Raw genomic sequence first — 20,152 nt, 5'->3', positions numbered from 1 at the left:
AACACCCCGTCCGATACCCCATTCCGACACTCGACTCCTACACCTGACTTTCACACATGGTCACAAATCAAAGTCAAACATCAGAAATACTCTGTCTGATATCTGATTCTGATACTTGACCCCGACACCCGAATCCGACACCCGACTCCGACACCCGACTCCGACACCCCACTCCGACACCCGACTCCGATACCCAACTCCGACACTTGACCCCGATACCCAACTCCGATACCCAACTCCGACACCCGACTCCGATACCCGACTCCGATACCCGACTCCGATACCCGACTCTGACACCCGACCCCGACACCCCACTCCGACACCCGACTCCGACACCCAACAAGATGGAGAAATATTTAGTCATGTACCTCCTATTACCCATATACGAAATGTGTGACCAGCCATAGAATGTTTGTGTGTCAAACAGAAATCAGTCCCAGGAGCGCTGAAGGAAATTCAGACAACATATGTAGTTTACCACAACGCGTTTCGACGGTAAACACCGTCTTCTTCAGGTGGGAGTTTATTAATGGGAACAGGAAGGCAGTATTTAAACAATAAACAGCCAATCACAATGCTGTTCACAGATTTACAAATTTAAAGGAACAGTCACTGATAAATATAATAAAACAATAATCACATAAATTCAAAATATAACATTAATATCATGAAAACAAGGGTTTTTTTTTAAAAAAAACAACAACTCCCTTTTATCTCCCCTTCCCTCGGTCGATTCCTCTGCGCTCCCCTCTGACTGCTATCACTTATCTTGCAGCCATAGAATGTTGTCATTTTTATATTTTCATAAGATGACCAAGAAGATCGGGAAAGTACCTCTATGTCATCGACAGCTGTCCGGAGACCTCCGCCGCTGGCAAGTTGCAAATCTGCTTCTTCAGGAAGACCAGGTGTGAACACTAGCTAAAGTTCTTTTCTAACCATTGGTCACATCACATTAATTTAACAGGGGGACCTTTCCAAAAGACCACCTCTTTGAGAGGAGCACTCCTAATCGAGACAAGATTTTTCTGTTACGGGTTTTCAATACAATCATATGCTTTCTCATTAGTAAAAGTAGCCAGGTAGTCACAACTCCAACCTTCTTGATTTTCCTTCATCATTTCCGTAATTTGTTTTTATATGTACAATAAATATAGAAATTTAGCAAAAAAAACAAATTACCTCATCACTTCCTGCTTTAATTTCCTATTTCCCTTTATTCCTAGTTTGTCTCATACTGCAACTAACAATATATAAAAAAATCTTTTCGATGTATACCAGGTTTTTTCCCATGTCACATCGCCTCACTGTCCTACATTTGGCTGTAATACTACTGGCTGCAGCAGGAGCCTCCCCCCTTTCTGCTATGTCAGAAGTAGGACACAATTGTAAAGCCAAAAGTCTTAGATAAAGTCTACCTGTCAGATATTCTCCAGTAGGAGAATTATTCCTGTGTTTTCTGCCGGGTCCTATTACAACTTTTTATTTTAGGAACACGAAGATAATTCAGAATTTCATTTCTTGTATTAATTCTGGTTGCAGCCTTCTGAACTTGTTTTTGCTGTGTTTTCACATTTTGTAGGTAAAGCATTCTGTAGGGTACACCTTTCTTTTTTTATAATGATGGTGTCATGTTTTGCATAGGCTTTTGGCGATCTCTGGACTGTGAGCTGGAACAGAGTCATAGGCTCCAGACGCCTACATCTTCACCTAACATGGTAACCTTTTGCTTTTGGGATCTGAGACTCCGCAATAGTGGTTGCAGATACTAGTGAGGGCTCTTTGCCTCCGGAGCCTATAGGTTGATGCTAGTAGTGGCTCTTTGGCTAAGGAGCCCACATGTTCTTCTGTCCATTAAAGAAACTGGTAGAAACCTATAGTGGGTTAGCTATATTGGTGAACTATGTGTAAATACTTTATGCTTACTACATTCTCTGGATTTTCTTGGAGGACCCAGAATTGGAGACTGAGGAGAAGATAAAAAGACTACTAGAGGATGGAATAAAACAGCTGGCCAAACTGATGGACCTGGAGGTGACATATATTTTTTGTTTCAAATAGTGAGCCAAGCATACTAAACAGTGTCCAAGTATACCATATGTGCAGCGGTGTTAGAGTGGCTGTTACTCGAATTTAGAAATCTCTGAGATTCATATTATGGCTAATGAGAATATAAGAAATACACAAGCAATTGTTTTCTAATCTTCAGGGAGTTCCTGGTGTGTTTGTATATTTATAGGCTTCATGAGTATAGGCATTCTGCACATAGGTTTACCAGGTTCAGACATGATGGCAAATAGTAAAATTCATATCTGCAAATTACGGTAAGTAAAAGACACTCCCTGTGTCCACCCAGCTTAGTCACACGCCTCACCAGTTCTTTGTTCTAGTATTTTCATGAACACTACGATATCCTTAGGCTAGGGTCACACCACCGCATTTTCTCTCATCTGAGAGAATCGGGCCAATTATGCTAATCACATTATGATCAAATTTTGATCAGGGTTTGATCGGCGTATGATCTGATTTTCTTTACATGTGGAGAAGATGGAAAAACAATTTCTCCATCTTCTCCATTCTGTCAGTCAGCGAAAATCGCAGTGCACCCTGATGTTATCCAAGTGTGGGCTGATGGATTCCACAGACTCATTGACATGTATGGCTGAGTGTGATCTGAATAGTGAATGCAAATTGTGCATGCTGCCTGAGGAAAAAATTGGGACATGTGCACAGCCCCATATAATAATGTTTTGTTGGATTGCACTCAGACCGAAAGTACGAATGTCTGCACGAGCCCTGTCTGTGAAATGTAATAGGTGTTATGATCAGGCGGCCTTGGAACAACATGAAAAAACCTTTGCTGGAGTAGTGGTAACTATACAGACCGCTAACCCTAAACTTATCACAGACACTAGAAGTAGCCGTGGGGTGTGCCTATCCAGACCTAGACACCTCGACACAGCCGGAGGACTAATTATCCCTAAAGATAGAACATAGGAAAACTGACTTGCCTCAGAGTAGACCCCCAAACTATAGGCAGCCCCCCACAAATAATGACGGTGAGTAGGAGAGGAAAAGACACACGCAGGCGGAAAACAGATTTAGCAAAGGAGGCAACTTCTACCTAGATAGGGAAGTATAGTACAGGATACTGAGCGGTCAGCACAAAATCTACAAAATATCCACAGCAGAAAAATACAAAAAATCCACCACCTAACTAAAGGTGTGGAGAGTATATCTGCAACTCCAGCGAATCCAGCCAGACTGAGAAAACAACAGGACAGTCGAAGCTGGAACAAAATAGACACTATAAACCGCACGAAAAAATAGACACACAGCCTGTGAGCCTAAGGAAAAGAATAAGACACTTATCTTTAGCTGAAATGGCAGCAGGCAGGAGAGGCCAGGAGAGAACCATTACTGGCAATAGAACATTGACAACTGGCAGGGACTAATGAGTCCTGCAAAGCTAAATACCCCAGTCAGCTTTGCAATTAGCAGATACACCTGTCCAATCCTGCAGTCCAGGCACAACTGCATTACCATCTACAACCACCGGAGGGAGCCCAAAAGCAGAATTCACAACAAATAGGCCTGAAGACATTAACTCCTTCCTTACAGTGCCGACCGTACTAAACAATGTCTAAGCATACCATAAAGTATAGAACCTAAATATTAGTTGTAAGTATTGTCCAAATAACACTAACAATGCACAAATAGTAGTGCCACATAAAACCACCATAAAGTGTTCAAATACTGCCACCACACAGAGGCCAAATAGCAGCTCCATACATAACATTATCTAATAGCAGTGCTATCCAATCTGTCTATGTCTTGCTCAGTATTAACCCTTGATATATTGTTTACAGGATCCCTCATCACTGGAGAATAAGGTGTCACTTCATCATGTAAAGGCCGAGACCTTTATTGCACGGAAAGGAGAACAGGTTGGTTATGGAGAAAGCTCCATCTCTTTCTGTTATACTATCATGTATTCCTTCCTATTCATGTATCAAATATCGGGTCTATATTTGACGGTCCCTGGTATGTTTGACATCTCAGGTTTCCTTACGACCTCTTCTTTCCTCTTTCTAGGATGTTGGGCTCCACTATGTCCTCTCAGGCCGCCTCCATATTTATCAAGGAGTCACAGGCCGAGAGGACTCTTGTATCTTTGTGACAGCACCTGGTGAGATGATTGGACAGCTGACTGTACTTACAGGAGAACCTCTGATCTTCACCGTTAGAGCTGTAGAAGACACCTCCTACCTTTGCCTGAGTCGCACTCACTTTTACCAGTCAGTTTCATCACAATCTTGTCTGTTGCTTGCTTGTCTTTTAGTATTTTACACACAAAATTTCCTGAAAGATTTATTTTTTCTCACTTGATTACCTGTTGCATTTATTTTGAAGAAACTACAGAGCTCAGCATGATGATAACTTTTTCACATAAGCATGGTATGATTGATAAGGACAGCACCAAGTTTTCTAAAAAAAACTCAGTTTTGTCTTCTTACTTTTTTAGCTAACCAGTGAAATTACATATCAATTTTCTACAATTTTTTTTCATCAGACGATGCTCCTGTTTAGTGTTGACTTTCATGGCCTCCCTGTACGTCTCTGTGAGATGCCGTTCCATGCTTGTTAACTTTTTGCATAATTTTTGTCTACAGTATTCTGACTCATTAGTAAAGCTTTGCTGAGCTTAGTTTAACATTCATCTTCCTAGTGTAAAGAAATTAATTTCTTTCTCAGGTCTTGTGTCATTTCTCTTCCATGTGGTGCCATTGCTGACAGCATGAAATGGGAAGAGGTTTTTCTTTATTAAAGAAGAACCTTTTATAATCAACTGTCTGCTGGACACCTGTTTAATGAATAATTACAGTTACCTGTGGTTAAATTCTTGTTACTTAGAATTTTGTAGTCTAAACCTCATCTTTGCTCCAAAACGTTCTTTGGGCTGTTCTCATTTTTGCAACATTGTCTTGAATAAATTTATTAGGAAAATTACTAATTTCTAGGTGTGTAAAGTAACAAATCTTACTTGCCATAAATGGACCACATTTGTGGAAGTATATTGTGGTATTTTATCCCATAGAAAATGTTGATTCTGAAAGGAAACTAAAGGCATTCTGACAAATCTGATGAGGTGTACTCATTTATGTTGAGCACTGTATTTGACTTGGAAATGTTCCTACTTTCCTAATAGACGTATGCACACAGATATTCGTTGATTTCTATGTCTCCATCAATTGATATTGTTTTAGAATGATTAAAGTCAGAAATTCTGCAAGTTTAATCCTGTTACGAGCCGAGGTCTCAATGATCAGTTCCACCGCTCTATGTTTTAGGATTCTCCGTTCCCATCCCCATGTTCTTCTCTCTGTGGCACATTCTGTTGCTCGTCGTGTCTCTCCATTTGTGAGGCAGGTGGATTTTGCCATTGATTGGATAGGGGTGGAGGCTGGCAAAGAACTTTACAGGTGAGCGTAAAATCAGAGGACAGCCATAGCTCAGCTTTCATTTGCTCAGTAGTCCCTAAAGTGTTAAAGTGGGTTCCCATTTGCACATAAATAATATACAGTACTGTGCAGCTACATAGTGCTGCTATACCACACACAAGGATATATCATACACAGCAATATTACTGATATGCTATACACATGAACAGGACCATTTTATCATAAACATAAATAGTAACGCTTTACACAATAATTGTACCGCTATCCCACACATATCACTAGTACTGTTATACAGTACACATACATAGTACAGCTATACTGTACATAATTGTACTACTATACCAACACTAGTAGCTCTATACCATACACATAAGGAGCATTATTCTATACACATACATAGTACATTTATATTGTACACAGGTATAGGCACACATACATGCATACACATTACACTCATAATCTACATACTTGTGCCTCACTAGGCTGTTACTTGATAAAAGAACATTTTAGCAAAAAATTGGACTCCATAAAGAACAGAAAATAATCCACTGTTTAAATCAGGTTTTTATGGAACATACATATTTTTGTAAATTATTTTTTCATATTGTTGTGATCATTATTTATATCACAATTACTAAGCTTGCAATTCTCACACTGGCCACTGGGGTTATTTTAGACTCATTTCAGGAAGAGTTTACAGCAGTTTCTTTATCAGCAGAGGCAGGATTACAATGACAGATAACTCCTCTATACACAGCTGATAACACAGGATCAGCCGTTCACTATAGGTGATGTCACAGCACATGCTCATTAGATGCTTTGTTGCAAAAAATGGGCTCAGAGTCTATTTATTGCGACTAATGTACATGTGCATTTCCTGAAAACGTGCAAGATTTTTCTTTTTAATACAGATTGCGATGCAGTCTTTGTTTTTCACTATACTTTTATTCTAATAACCAATGTGTCTTCTATAGTAAGGGGGATCCTTCAGACTCCACATACATTACATTGAATGGTCGCCTTCGCTCAGTGATTCCGGATCCAGAAGGGAAGACACATGTGGTGGGGGAGCATGGACGAGGGGAACTGATTGGCATGGTAAGACTTAGAGGCTCTGTAATTAATGCCGCTAACAAAGAAGTGGACTTATATGCTTGAATAACCTCTTAAGGTACCGTCACATTAAGCGACGCTGCAGCGATCCAGACAACGATCCCGATCGCTGCAGCGTCACTGTATGATCGCTGGAGAGCTGTCACACAGACAGCTCTCCAGCGACCAATGATGCCGGTCCCCTGGTAACCAGGGTAAACATCGGGTTACTAAGCGCAGGGCCATGCTTAGTAACCCAATGTTTACCCTGGTTACCAGCGTAAACGTAAAAAAACAAACACTACATACTTACATTCCGGTGTCTGTCCCCCGGCGCTGTGCTTCTCTGCACTGACTGTGAGTATCAGCCGGAAAGCACAGCGGTGACGTCACTGCTGTGCTCTGCTTTCCGGCTGGCCGGCACTCACAGTGCAGAGAAGCACAGCACCGGAGGACAGACAGCGGAAGGTAAGGATGTAGTGTTTGTTTTTTTACGTTTACGCTGGTAACCAGGGTAAACATCGGGTTACTAAGCGCGGCCCTGCGCTTAGTAACCCGATGTTTACCCTGGTTACCAGTGAAGACATCGCTGAATCGGCGTCACACACGCCAATTCAGTGATGTCTGCGGGAGTCCAGCGACAAAATAAAGTTCTGGACTTTCTGCGCCGACCAACCATGGCACAGCAGGATCCTGATCGCTGCTGCCTGTCAAACTGAATGATCTCGCTAGCCAGGACGCTGCAACGTCACAGATCGCTAGCGATATCGTTCAGTGTGACGGTACCTTTACTTCAACTATAAGACACTTTTCTCTTAACTATAATTTCAGGTTGAGGCTTTAACCCATCGACCCCGAGCAACGTCGGTCCATGCAGTACGAGATTCTGAACTGGCAAAACTGCCGGATGGGGCTTTGTCTTACATCAAAAGGAGATACCCGCAGGTGACGACATTCGGCTTCAATTAAAGGGCTTTTCTCAAGTATTTAAATGGGTAAAATTACAAAAGGACACGTGAAAACTTGTACATTTACAATTTAACTCTTATTACAAATCCTCTCCATTCTCAAGATCAGAAGGATTTTCAGTTTTATTGTGTGCTGCTTGGTGGCTATATTACTGACCACCTCTGTAGTTTATCAGCAGTGGCCGGTCTCCTAGACTTACAAGCTGTTTCCAACAGATCTTGTAAACACTAAGGGTCTTTTCTGCTTCAGTAGCCCTTTGCTCTTCTGATGCTGCCTCTGTTTGCTGCATTAGAGAGTGCAAATTTCGGGCTAGTGGTGTTGAGGAGAGCCATAAGATCAAATAACTTAATTAACCTCAAGACATAAGAGATTGAGAGAAGCGACCCATAACGTGTATTGTTTAACCTTACATAAGCTTTCTCAGACCAAAGTGAGACACTGAGATTGGCTGCCATTTCCTGTATCAGAGTCATGTGCTTGTATCCAAGATGACACCCACCCTGATGACCTCATGGATCCACCCACAGTGACGCCCACCTTGATGACCTCATGGACCAACTCACCCTGATGACCTCATGGATCCACCCACGGACTTGCTCATTGCCCAACCCACTAACCAATGGAATGCATCCGATCACTCCCAGGGAGCGATAGTCTTCTAAAAAGCAACTTGAGTCAACTTGAGCTCCATATACCAAGAATAGCAGTAAGATGAATGATTGCTCTTCCAACCACTATTTATCCTGACCTGGTTGGACACTTTTACATAGGCAAATTGCCTCTTCAGAGAGGAAGAGGACTTGAACTCTAGCGCCACCTATTGGAAGTAGCAATCCTAAAAGCCAATATAGACCCTTCAGTATGAGCCTTGCCATATAACTTAGGATAAAAGCCAAACCAGAATCTCAATTTGCAGACGGTGTTTCGGGTTGATTGCCTCTCGTCAGTGCAAGGTAAGAGAGCTAATTTGGCTAGGTGAGAGGATCTGAACTAGGGTATAAGGGGTAACATTTCTCCTCGTGGAGAGTGACCCTAAGTCGTATAGCAAGGTTCATTGAAGGGTCGATATTGACTTTTAGGATCGCTACTTCCAATAGATGGCACTAGAGTTCAAGTCATTTTCCTCTCTGAAGAGACAATTTACATATTTAATTTTCCAGATGAACATGCATGGCCTATAAGTCTCCTCACTCTCACATGCAAAAAGCAATGTTTCTATTTATCAGTAGCATCAGGATCAATTAAGGTTAGAACCGATGCAATCGGGCTTTTTTTTTTACCAGTTTCCATTGCAAAAATATAGAACCAGATCAGAGAAAAAGGTAACATGCAAAATTTTTCGATGTGGCTCCATGAATGGTCCGGCACAACAACGAATGCGTATCCAGCTCTGTTACATCAGTTTCCTTCAAGTGAGGTAGTGAAAAAAGAATGGCTAGGGGGAAACTAGTGATAAGCTACTGAAAGGCACCGCTGCCTAAACTAATCTCCTCTATGAACAAAAGGATGGAGCAATGTAATTTATCATACTTCATCCTTGTCTGGGAATAGTTATGGGTCCAACTTGACGGCCTCTTTTTTGGTGCAGATTTGACACAGAAGGTTTTGTGTATTTTTAGAGCTAAAATTCTGAACTTAAACACATTTTTTCATACATGTTTTCGGTCTTCCCATGGAGGACTACAGCAAATGCAGCAAAAATGCACAGTTCAACAGCATTTTTAAATGCACCATGAGCAGGAGTTTTTACGAAATCACATCCACGTTACTTGAGCTGTTAAATGCTGCAGATATTCTGGACAAAAAATACAGTGGAAAAAACAGTGTCTGTATGACACCCTGTGAACTGTGATAATTTGTACTGGGTGCTTCACAATTCTTTATTTTTACCTTTGGGCGATTTTTTCTTAACATTTTTGTTTTTGTTCTATCCTGAATTCATTTTGTAGGTGGTGACCAGACTAATTCATATTTTAAGCCACAAAATCCTGGGAAACTTACAGCAACCACAAGGTGAGCAGATGGGTAGAAATTATTTTTTTTCTCGAAAAGTAGACTGGTTGGAGAAAGTAGTAGAATTAGCCTTTCACTGTTCCCTAAATGCAGCAGTAGCTGATTGCTGGGGGTCCCTATGAGACCCTATGATCATCTTGAAGGGGTTTTCCCGCAAACATTTATCATCTATGTATAGGATAAGGAATAACTGTTACAACGCTGGAGGTGGAGATCTAAGCACTGAGAGTCCAACTTCTGGGTCTCCCAGCGTCAATTAAGAAGCACATATGTGTCTCCTTCATTCTCAAGGACAATTGGAGCACCCGCTAGGACCGTGGGGTACTCAGGCCGGGTCAGTCAGTTCTTTAGGGGGATATATCATGGCAGCAGTGTCCAGGTCCGTGGCCCTGGGCATCCAATAAAAGGTCAATTGAAGCTTGCCAGGCTAAGGTGATGTGATGTTGGATGCAAGTGTGTGGGCCCTGGGTAGTGCCCCCTCCTTACCCGAGAGCAGAGTCAAACACCTCTGGATGAGGTGCAGTACCTCTGTGGTGACCAGACCTCAGGGGCGCCACACAATGAGCTCCATTCATTCATTCAGTGGTCACTATTATTACCTTCACACAGGGGACTTTGGGACCATCCTTCTTGTTATCATAGATGTACCAGTTATCAAACCCGTTGCAATCATCCATAATAAATATTGTCTATAGGGCAATATTTTTTCTAATTTTGGTGGATTGTCTAAATATGTGGATAAACTGGATTCACACATGTAGAACCTATCGAAAAGTTAAACAATCAAATTAATATCCTTGTCAAAATTTCCTTAAAAGTGTGACCATATCTAATACTTGAACTTTCCTTTCATCTGGCCATACAATTCATAATGTGTGGAGGACGAAAACAACAACAACAGAATTTAATGATCAAAATTGTCAAGAGGTGTAAGAACATGTAAAAAGTCATTGATTGGCACAATTTGAACCAGAATTTTTCAGGAATTTTGGTTAATGAATTTGCCCCATTGTTTTCTCTATATGTTGGTGTACAAGAACATCAATTTGTTCCTTTTAGCCAAGTGAAAGATGGTCTTCACCATTCAAAATTTTTAAGGTGGCCACTGGAAGCATTATACCTAATATTATTTCTGAGTTGCTGGAGAGACAGATTATATATTTTGCTAATACGGGGAACACAAAAAATGCATATATACAAGACCTTTGACTCTTAGGAGATGATACAAAAGGTTGAGGACCCATAAGAAGCTGATAAAGTCCTTCTTCTTTCTCCTTTTTAGATCCTGGTAGTGTTGCCAACAATCTTGGTACTGTATGCGTTTTACCCTGTAGCAGCAATGTTCCTCTCACTGCATTCACCCTTGAGCTCAAACATGCAATGAATACCATTGGTAAGACTCTCGGCAGGTGAGTGGTTAATAAAACTCATGGTGGTCATAGTTAATAGATTAATGATTTGTCTCTTTTAGGACCAACTCTGGTTCTTACAAGTGACATCATCAGGGCGCGGCTTGGAGCCTATGCCTTAGAAAGGTTTGTGGGGTTCCTTCGTAGCTTAGTTTCAAGTGTACAAAGAACTTGTTTGTTGGTGTTAAACTTGATGTGGTGTGGTGATGGGGTAAAAGTAAGATACCCTTCAGTTATATATAATTACGCTTTGCTGTAGCACCCATGAGTGTCAGTTGTCTACCTGGCTAGCTCAACAAGAAGACCTTCATCGTATTGTCCTATACCAAACGGAGTTTTCACTCACACCATGGACCATACGCTGCATCCGTCAAGCCGACTGTATTTTACTAGTGGGATTAGGAGAAGAAGAGCCAACATTGGGTGAGGTGAGAGCATAACAAGGGTTATTTGACTACTATTCTTACACCAGAGCTATAGATATGAATGTATTTCTTTGGCAGAACTTCCCCATTATTTCTAGAGTTCATTTATCAACCATTTTGTATTGATCCTAATTCTAGTACTATTGTATAGTTAGCTGGACTTGGAATTTAGCTTTCCATATTCTATTTTGTAATCATCATTGCTAATGGCTTAGATCTAATGTTCTTGTTGATCTCTAGCTAGAAAAGTTCCTTGAGAATTCTCCTGTTAGAGCTCTCAAACAGCTTGTTCTCCTCCACCGAATGGATGGACCTTCTCCTTCAGGAACAGTGGAATGGTTGAAACTGAGGACATGGGTTTCAGGACATTTTCATATTCGAGGCCCAAAGAGGTTGTTTATAAAGAGACCACCACATAGAATGGTAAGAGTAAATTAGTTAAAAATGACTAAAATAGTAGAGATGAATCTTTGTAGACTTTATTAGTGATGGTTCTAGGAGATGGTTTAAAAAATGAGTTTTTATATTTGTTATATTTTAAAGATTAGGAATATATATGCATCATTTTGTGTTTTTAGATTATACCGATGAGGTTCACAAGTATAAAAATATAGAAATCGTAAATTTCAAGTTTAGCAAAATTATCTTACAGCTGGAATTCTACTCCAAAATCCTGAAGAACCAAGTTGACTGTCATAGTGACTTCTCCCGACTTGCTCGAACTCTAACAGGAAATGCCATTGCTTTAGTATTAGGTGGTGGTGGAGCCAGGTTAGTGAATCAGTCTACATTTTTACTGCTTTGTGTGGCTTTCTGTAGGCCAGTTCTCAAGTAACCCCTACTGATCATGTTTTGGTGATGAGTTTTCTATCATCTTCTGTGATCTTTACAAAATTCCCAAACCAAAACCTGATGAGGTTCTTTGAGAACTGTGGTTGAAAGATGCTGATTCATAGATTTACTCTGGTTTTCAGAGGGTTTGCTCATGTAGGCATCATTAAGGCTTTGGAAGAGGCAGGAATTCCAGTGGACATGGTGGGCGGAACTTCCATGGGGGCCTTGGTTGGTGGTGTATATGCCGAAGAACTTGATGGGAGCAGAACTAAAGATAGAACCAGCATGTGGGCACAGGTAAACACTTTTGTATCAATCATTGGCTTAACTTTCATACAGAGGAGTATTTATGAAGGAGATGAAAACCTCAAACTATCTAGTATCCTGCTAATTGTATAAATTGACATGAGCATCATATGCCTCATATCAGAGACCTAGAAATCCAAATCTTTCATGATTTTTTTCCTATGCTTTAGCTCTAGTCATAGTTCTAATTATAGTTCTTCCTTATTCCTTTTATGTCTTTTTATGCACCAGATGATGTCTTCTTTGCCAAGGACAGCTCTGGATCTTACCTACCCAATCACCTCCCTGTTATCGGGATCTAGATTCAATACAACATTGATTCACCTCTTTGGGCAGCGGCAAATCCAAGTAAAATATTTTTTGTTTGGATTTCATTTCATAGACTTTATTGTATGCTTCTTCTAACATAACTTTTTTTTTACATTAGGATCTGTGGTTGCCATATTTTTGTATCACAACAGATATCAGTTCTTCTTCAATGAGGGTTCACCGAGAAGGTCTGAGTTGGTTCTACCACATGCTGTGCTGTATATTTGATAGAAATAGCAAAAAAATATATTTTGTAATCACCCTCTAGGCATACTTTGGCGCTACATTCGAGCCACCACCTCCTACATGCCTTATCTTCCTCCTCTGTGCGACCCAGTAGATGACCACCTCTTATTGGATGGATGCTATGTCAATAATCTTCCAGGTAAGAAGCAAATTTGAGGCAAATATTTAAAAGTTATCCTTCAGTTTTTAAATTTAAGTTTTTGATTTCTTTGGATCCTAGCCGATGTGGCTCGTTCTATGGGGGCACGCACAGTTCTTGCAGTAGATGTTGGCCAGCAAGAGGAATGGAATACATATAATTATGGAGACAGTCTATCAGGCTGGTGGCTTCTCTGGAATCGTATCAACCCTTGGGGAACCAAAGTGAAGGTAAATTATTATTGGGTAGCCAATAGTGGTAAAATTCAAGAGGTGGCTTTTGCAAAACTATAAGAACAAGAAAGTATCACTTAAAATAAAGTATCCTACATAATCATAAAATCTAAAACCAGAAATATTCCGATCGGACAGTCTATAGGTGTTATGGACTGACCTGGGTTGGAGTAGTATATTGCAACCACTAGGGGCAGCACCAGCAGGTAGTGTAGTCAGGAATAGCCAGAGGTTCGTACATGGTAGCACTTATATTGTTAAAGGATCAGCAGGTTGTGGTCAGGAATCACCAGAGGTCGGTACATGGTATCTGCAGTATAATCTTGGATGAAGCAGCAGATGAAAGGAGAGCTTGACTAAAGGCTGGGAGCTCAATAATCTCGCAAGGAAGGAAGTAAAAAGCTAGGTTTAAGTAGGGTGTTCAATCAGGAGATTACAGGGTGCATCCAATCAGGAGCTCAAGATGGAGCCAATCATGAACTAAGGGTGGAGCTAATCAGGAACTCAGGGTGGAGCCAATCAGAAACAACACTGGTAATAGTATCTGGGTCAGCAAGGAACTGTCCACTGAACTTAAAAGCTCATAGGGAAGAGATGCCGCCTGGTGCACAAGAGCTGCTGGGTTTGAGTCCTGACAATAGGTCTATTTGAATGGGCTATCCATAGGACCAGCCTAATGATGATTCACGTGGCATCAGAACACATTCAATAATTCAGAAAATATAAGGTTTAGAATAATTTAGTACCTTGTGGTGAAGAAATATATTTTGTTTTGTACTAGATTTTTCTAATAGGTCTAGGCATAGAGATTTTGCTATTAGTGCTTTATCATTTACTTTAAAAATTACAATATTATCAGCTTTTAGACCTATGTCTTGTGCCTATTTTGATCCTTTAGGGCGTTTTGAGTTTTTGTAAAATGTACCTGTCATTAAGTGTAACATTCCTAAACTGCAGATATTGTGTTATACAGGATGGTCATAGATTTGTATTCATGTTACTCTTTGAAATGGGACGTGGAGCATAAAGAGAAAAAATAAAGTTGGGCTACCTGTAAAAGTCTAAGTCAAGGGGGCGGTCCCAGACTCCTCGTGAGTCATGCCATCCTGATGTTACAATCCAGCTCCCATGACATCCACCACAGGAGCTAGTACAGATAAAACTGAGACCAGTCCCCTTCAGTTCACTCCGTGTGCCACAGATGCTGGGAGAGCTGCTCTGTAATGTCAGGACTGCATGACTCTGGTTGGGATGAGGACCGCCCCTCTGACTATTTTCAGGTAGTACGCACTACTACAGCCTTGCAGCGCTTTTCATTACACTTTCTTTATAGTCCAAGGGACATCTTTAGAAGGTTATAACTATCTTGTTTAATAATGGCCATAGTTTATGGCCAGTACATTTGATTATTATGGTTTAGGTATATAGGATCATCATATTACGCAGCATTTTTCAGACATTATGACCACTGTCCCCATTGGTACTCACAATCTAATCTCCCTATCAGTATGTCTTTGGAGTGTGGTAGAAAACTGGAAAACCCCGAGGAAACTCACACAAATACGGGGAGAACATACAAACTCCTTGCAGATGTTGTCCTTGGTGAGGTTTGAACCCAGGACTCCAGGCTGCAGTGCTAACCACTGAGCCACCGTGCTGCCCGTTTGATGATAATTAGGAAACAAATGAATAATAACAGTATTGGTGAAGCTTGTTCTTCAAGCAATTATTAAAAAATGTTTTATCTTCTATTGAAGACCAAAACAACATGTCCGGTAGACCATAACCGGCCAGTGATGACATTTTCTGGACAGAATCTAAGGCTTCGCTGTACATTGTAATGTTTCTATGTCTGAAATGACTAGATCCCAGACATGGCAGAGCTGCAGTCCCGCTTGTCCTATGTCTCTTGTGTGCGGCAGCTCGAGATGGTGAAGCTCAGTGGATACTGTGAATATCTGTCCCCTCCAGTGCAGCGCTTCTCCACCTCAGAATTCCGTCGCTTCCAGGAAGTATATGTAAGTCGGCCACATCAAGGATCTTTATATTATATGCCAGCATGTATATACAGGCCCAAAATTACACAGCTTAATATTGACTATAGCGCTATATGCCAACACATCTATTCTTATATGAAAGTTCACTTTGTTCTCTTGCACTGTGGTTCCCACTGTTGGGACTCCCTATGCGATAAAGGTTAATATGTCCATTATAAAAGTGCAGCTTCTAAAATAAACTCCGGCTGTCAGTACTAATCATGGGGAATTTCCATCTTATAATTATTTGTAAGTCATCCCTTATCTTCATATAAGGTCGAACTGGCCCACAGAAGAAAAGGAGAATCCTCCGGTGGCCCTTGTGCAGATATGAGCCACAACCAGGGCCGGACTGGCCATCTGGCAATTCTGGCAAATGCCAGATGGGCTGCTCCAGTCATGAGCCGCATTATCTGCTATGCTGTTAACAGTATCAGCGTCGTCGGGGTGCAGCTGAGACGAAGCATCAGGGGAGAGGAACAACATGGGCCTATGTGCTTTCACATGCCAGGACTAAATTTTGCTCCCTGTCGGTTCCTGGCCACCACCCTCTTATATGAGTATTGCTATAGAAGTTTGTGAATGAGGATAAATTCATATTTGCATGTAGCTGAAAAGTGGGGCCCTGGAGTTAATGTTACTGGTGGGTCCTTGGCACGGCAGTCCGACACTGTCTTCACATCACATTTCTTATATTTTCATCTGTCCTTAATGTCTCATCTATTATGTACTATGCAGGATATTGGATACGACTATGGGAAGCTTATATTTACAGAGTGGCATCGAGGAGACGTCATTGTCAAGATGCTGCAAGACCACAGCACCCCTGACTTAGATGACCGTCAGGAGGGTGGTGTAAGTGGGACATCACTAATTCATATCTCAGAGTACCGGCTAATTACCTATATCCTCTATGTGTTACAGTAGAGCGTTGTGATGCCTCACATGGTTTCTCTCCACATATATAGGCCGGCACGGTCCCAGGTTTCACCGATCTGGCTGAAATTGTGTCTCGCATTGAACCTACCAGCAGCCGATACATTCATCAAGAACAGCAAATGTCAGATGATCGAGACTATGTTAGACATTACGCAGGTACATATGCAAATATATATAAAGATCTGTGAGAAATATGCAGTCTTCTCGTATGTCTCTCCCGACTCAATTCTTTGTCATGCAGCTTTTGATACTGAGATTTAGGCCTCATACAGACGTACGATTTTTCCATATACAAGAAAAATGGAAAGATTATTCTGATCAGAGAGTGGTCCAATTGTCATCGGATTTTCTCATAAGTAGAGAAATAAAAAAAAATTCTCCACATTCTCCATGCTGACAGTCCATGAAAATCGAACCGTGCTCTTATGTCATCCAAGTGCAGTCAGATTTTTTTTCACTGACCCATTGACTTGCATTGCCGAATTTTATCAGACCTTCAGATCAAAATCGGACATGTCTCCACGATTTTCGATCATCGACATCTAAATGGCCCCATAGACTGTCACAGTGCTATCCCTGAAAATCGCAGCTAGTGCAGCGCCCCAGAGTCCTGGTCATTGCAGTAATGTTGCTCCGCCACTAAGGGGAATGATGTTACGTCTGATTGCACCAAAGGAGTTCACCTGACCAGGTATCACAGTCACACACTACACTTCACACTCCGGCCACCAGGGGGAGCAAAGGGCTCTATGTATTAGGCCACTCCTCACACTTGGGTAAAACTGGGGGTTGGATAGGAAGTTAGTTAGAAAGCAGCCTGGGAGAGTTCCAGGGAGGACCTGTCAGGGGTGGGATCCTGGCAGGGACCTAGCGAAAAGGACAGATCGTTACGGAGCCGCGCCTGCACTACCTTGCGGTGGCATCTTAAGGAAGGACACAAAGCGAAGTATATTGTGGAGAAGTGAGAAACAAGATCACAGCAAAAAGGCGATAGAACCAGTAGGAGTCGTGCCTCGAGATCGGCAACATCCTACTGAGGCGCGTAGCCGGTGGCCGGAACGCCGAGGAAGTAACAGACTTCAAGCATTACTTCAAACAGCAGCAGGACAGTTAATTATAGGTTGGCTGTCTCACCCAAATCACCTAAGCAGACATAGGAGGCAATCGTGGGAGAGGGGCGTCTCTAGGGTCCCAGAATAACTCCAGGCCCACCTGTCATATGGGTGCGTCCTAGCCATATCATTTGGGGGACGGAGAGAGAAAGAACATCAGAACAAGTACGACAGTTGTGAGGACTATCCCGTGGTGCTCAGCAGGGAAGGACTACAACACACAGGCACTAGTAGGTAGGCATTGATTTCCACCTGCAAAGGGAACTCTGGATGTGCCTTCGGACTGGCCGGTCTCAGCCATCCCTGTTAGCAGTGCTCTGGATTGCGGATCCTGAAGTCTTCAGTAAAGAGGTAAAGAGACTGCACCCTTTGTGTCCTCGTTATTGACCGCACCTCACATCATCACCATCTACACTACTGGGAATCCCTAGGGAAGCACTTCACCTGTGGGAAGGTATACCATCAAGCTGCCATAACATCACCCCAGTGGACCCCTGAGCAGCGTCGGTCACCCTGACTGAATACCACAGTTGGCGTCATGAACCCTTGACAAACTTTCACCACCTTTCATTGGACGCCCCTTAGCAGGGTCACGGACCGGGTCTAGCCACCGTGACAACCCCAGGACCGAGACAGAGAGGCCCGGTACCGAGTACCCCGTGGCCCTGCGTCTGGGGGCGCTCCACTAGCACTCGTACGCAAAAATCGGACATCTGAATGAGACCTTATGCTGCTGTTTGCAGAGGTTTTGCACTGAAGAGCTGCTTTAGTTGGCCTTGTATGACTGACATAGACTTTGCAGTATAAAGCATTCAAAATGGACTTGTTCTGACGCTGTACGCTGATAATTTTTAAATACTTGCCGTAGTTCATGCAAAGTGTTGGCCAGGAGTGCTGCTCCCCAATTATTTTTTTATGGTGGCCATAGCTCATGCAAAGTAAAAGCCAGGACTACTGCGCCACCAAGAGTAAGGGAAAGCCTAGCATAAGTCTCGGTCAGAATTTTGGGTAGTAAACGGTTAACTTTGAGATTAAGCGCCTTGGGTAGGAAATTAAGGATATAGGGATCTTTAAGATGCCGGTGGACCTGCCGAGATTTTCAAGGCATGACTCTTCAGGAGAGCGCTGGTGGTCTTTTTCCTGAAATGTATTCTCCGGCGTCTTTTCAATCTTTTCAGTGATCTAAGGCCATGTGCACACATTGAGTATTTGGTGAGCTTTTTACATCAGTGTTTGTAAGCCAAAACCAGGAGTGGGTGATAGACACACGTCACCACTTCTGTATTTATTATACATTTCCTCTGACTGTTCCACGGTTTTGGCTTACAAATACTGATGTACAAAAAAAATAACCAAATACTCAATGTGTACACGTGGCATAAAGGAGCTTAAGGGCCCCTTTGTTTCATATCATGATTTTATAAATTGCACATAGCAGGTGGGAGACTTTTCCAAATTCTGATCTTTGTGTGACACTTCCGAGACCACTAAATTAGATCAGTGATTAGGTGACTTAAATGGATCTCTTCTTTGAGAAGACCTCCCCTACACTTCAGGGGGTGGTCATTATAAAGATGTTTTCACTAGGCTACTTTCCCACAGTGAGCTTATGGTGAGTTTTTGATGTTGCAGATTTTATGAACCTATTAGGTAAAATAGGTTAGCGCAAAAAACACACCAAAAACTCAATGTGGGAATGTAGCCTAAAATATTTAGTTTATGTAATGATTTAAGAAATCTTATTTTGGTTGAACTTTCCATAAAATGCATCTTTATTTTGTTAGAGGAATGTCTGCTAAGCGGAGACCAACCTGATACCACGTACAGAAGTGAAGCCTGTGAGACAGTAAGTATTTTTATCTACAAATTTTGAGCACGTTGTTACCATATTTTCACCGATTGACTCTCTTTTTTTTACATATCAGGATGAAGAGAAGTCATTAAAGATTAAACAAGTTTTTGGATCTGGTCTTCCTTATTGTTAGAGTGGCCTTCACTCTGATTTAGAAGTTTTTGGGTTTCAGAGTACTGCTGGGGAGAATAAGAAATGCCCTACTGGATGATTTCTAATTGTCTTTGACAATTGTTAGGAGTGTTTCTTTATTTATCGGCTTCATGAATATAGGTGTTCTGTACATAAATTTAGGCATTTCTTACATAATACCAAATGACAAAATTTACAGCTGCATAATAAAAAAAAGACACTCCGTGTATCCACCCAGCGTAGTAGCACCCCTCATCAGTTTTTTGTTCTAGTTCTTTCATGAGAAGTGCCACACCCTGAAGGCTTATTCAGACGTTTGTGCCAATCGGCTTGAGTATCGACTGGACGTGGGTGTCCACCCCTGAGCGTTACAACCTCATAAAAATACATGAAGCTGTCGTGCTCCGGTTGGGAGACCCACGGCCATTCCGTGCATTGTGGTCAAAGATCGGATCGAAATCCATGGACTTCTGCATAAGGCCTGGTAGACTTGATGCCTTCCTTACTCTAACTTTATCGAGTATGGATACATTTTTTGTTGTAATGTCATCTCAGTTTAGTATTTTTCCTAACTTTTCCAAGTTGCAATCTCCACCATTTTCCAAATATGAGATTGCGGGCAACCAATCACATTGCAGCTTTAA

At 41.8% G+C, this 20,152-nt stretch overlaps 1 protein-coding gene across 1 annotated transcript in view; it reads left to right on the top strand.

Annotated features, from left to right (window-relative positions):
* Nucleotides 1-19,747, top strand: part of LOC138677022 (patatin-like phospholipase domain-containing protein 6) — an 89,613-nt gene extending 69,866 nt beyond the window's left edge. Inside the window, exons 12-35 of the mRNA XM_069766816.1 lie at nucleotides 810-908; nucleotides 1,645-1,718; nucleotides 1,951-2,034; nucleotides 3,870-3,947; nucleotides 4,096-4,298; nucleotides 5,352-5,483; nucleotides 6,437-6,560; nucleotides 7,386-7,499; nucleotides 9,473-9,536; nucleotides 10,819-10,929; nucleotides 11,008-11,071; nucleotides 11,205-11,373; nucleotides 11,611-11,793; nucleotides 12,023-12,141; nucleotides 12,345-12,501; nucleotides 12,742-12,858; nucleotides 12,938-13,007; nucleotides 13,088-13,204; nucleotides 13,286-13,434; nucleotides 15,303-15,455; nucleotides 16,212-16,328; nucleotides 16,442-16,568; nucleotides 19,309-19,370; nucleotides 19,450-19,747. Coding sequence (XP_069622917.1) covers nucleotides 810-908; nucleotides 1,645-1,718; nucleotides 1,951-2,034; nucleotides 3,870-3,947; nucleotides 4,096-4,298; nucleotides 5,352-5,483; nucleotides 6,437-6,560; nucleotides 7,386-7,499; nucleotides 9,473-9,536; nucleotides 10,819-10,929; nucleotides 11,008-11,071; nucleotides 11,205-11,373; nucleotides 11,611-11,793; nucleotides 12,023-12,141; nucleotides 12,345-12,501; nucleotides 12,742-12,858; nucleotides 12,938-13,007; nucleotides 13,088-13,204; nucleotides 13,286-13,434; nucleotides 15,303-15,455; nucleotides 16,212-16,328; nucleotides 16,442-16,568; nucleotides 19,309-19,370; nucleotides 19,450-19,509 — 2,747 coding nt within the window. The 3' untranslated portion in view covers nucleotides 19,510-19,747. The remainder of the gene's footprint in view (nucleotides 1-809; nucleotides 909-1,644; nucleotides 1,719-1,950; nucleotides 2,035-3,869; nucleotides 3,948-4,095; nucleotides 4,299-5,351; nucleotides 5,484-6,436; nucleotides 6,561-7,385; nucleotides 7,500-9,472; nucleotides 9,537-10,818; nucleotides 10,930-11,007; nucleotides 11,072-11,204; nucleotides 11,374-11,610; nucleotides 11,794-12,022; nucleotides 12,142-12,344; nucleotides 12,502-12,741; nucleotides 12,859-12,937; nucleotides 13,008-13,087; nucleotides 13,205-13,285; nucleotides 13,435-15,302; nucleotides 15,456-16,211; nucleotides 16,329-16,441; nucleotides 16,569-19,308; nucleotides 19,371-19,449) is intronic.
* The last annotated feature ends 405 nt before the right edge of the window (nucleotides 19,748-20,152 follow it).

Source organism: Ranitomeya imitator, chromosome 4, assembly GCF_032444005.1.
Source record: "Ranitomeya imitator isolate aRanImi1 chromosome 4, aRanImi1.pri, whole genome shotgun sequence".
Taxonomy (NCBI): domain Eukaryota; kingdom Metazoa; phylum Chordata; class Amphibia; order Anura; family Dendrobatidae; genus Ranitomeya; species Ranitomeya imitator.
This window is presented reverse-complemented; position numbering and strand designations above follow the sequence as displayed.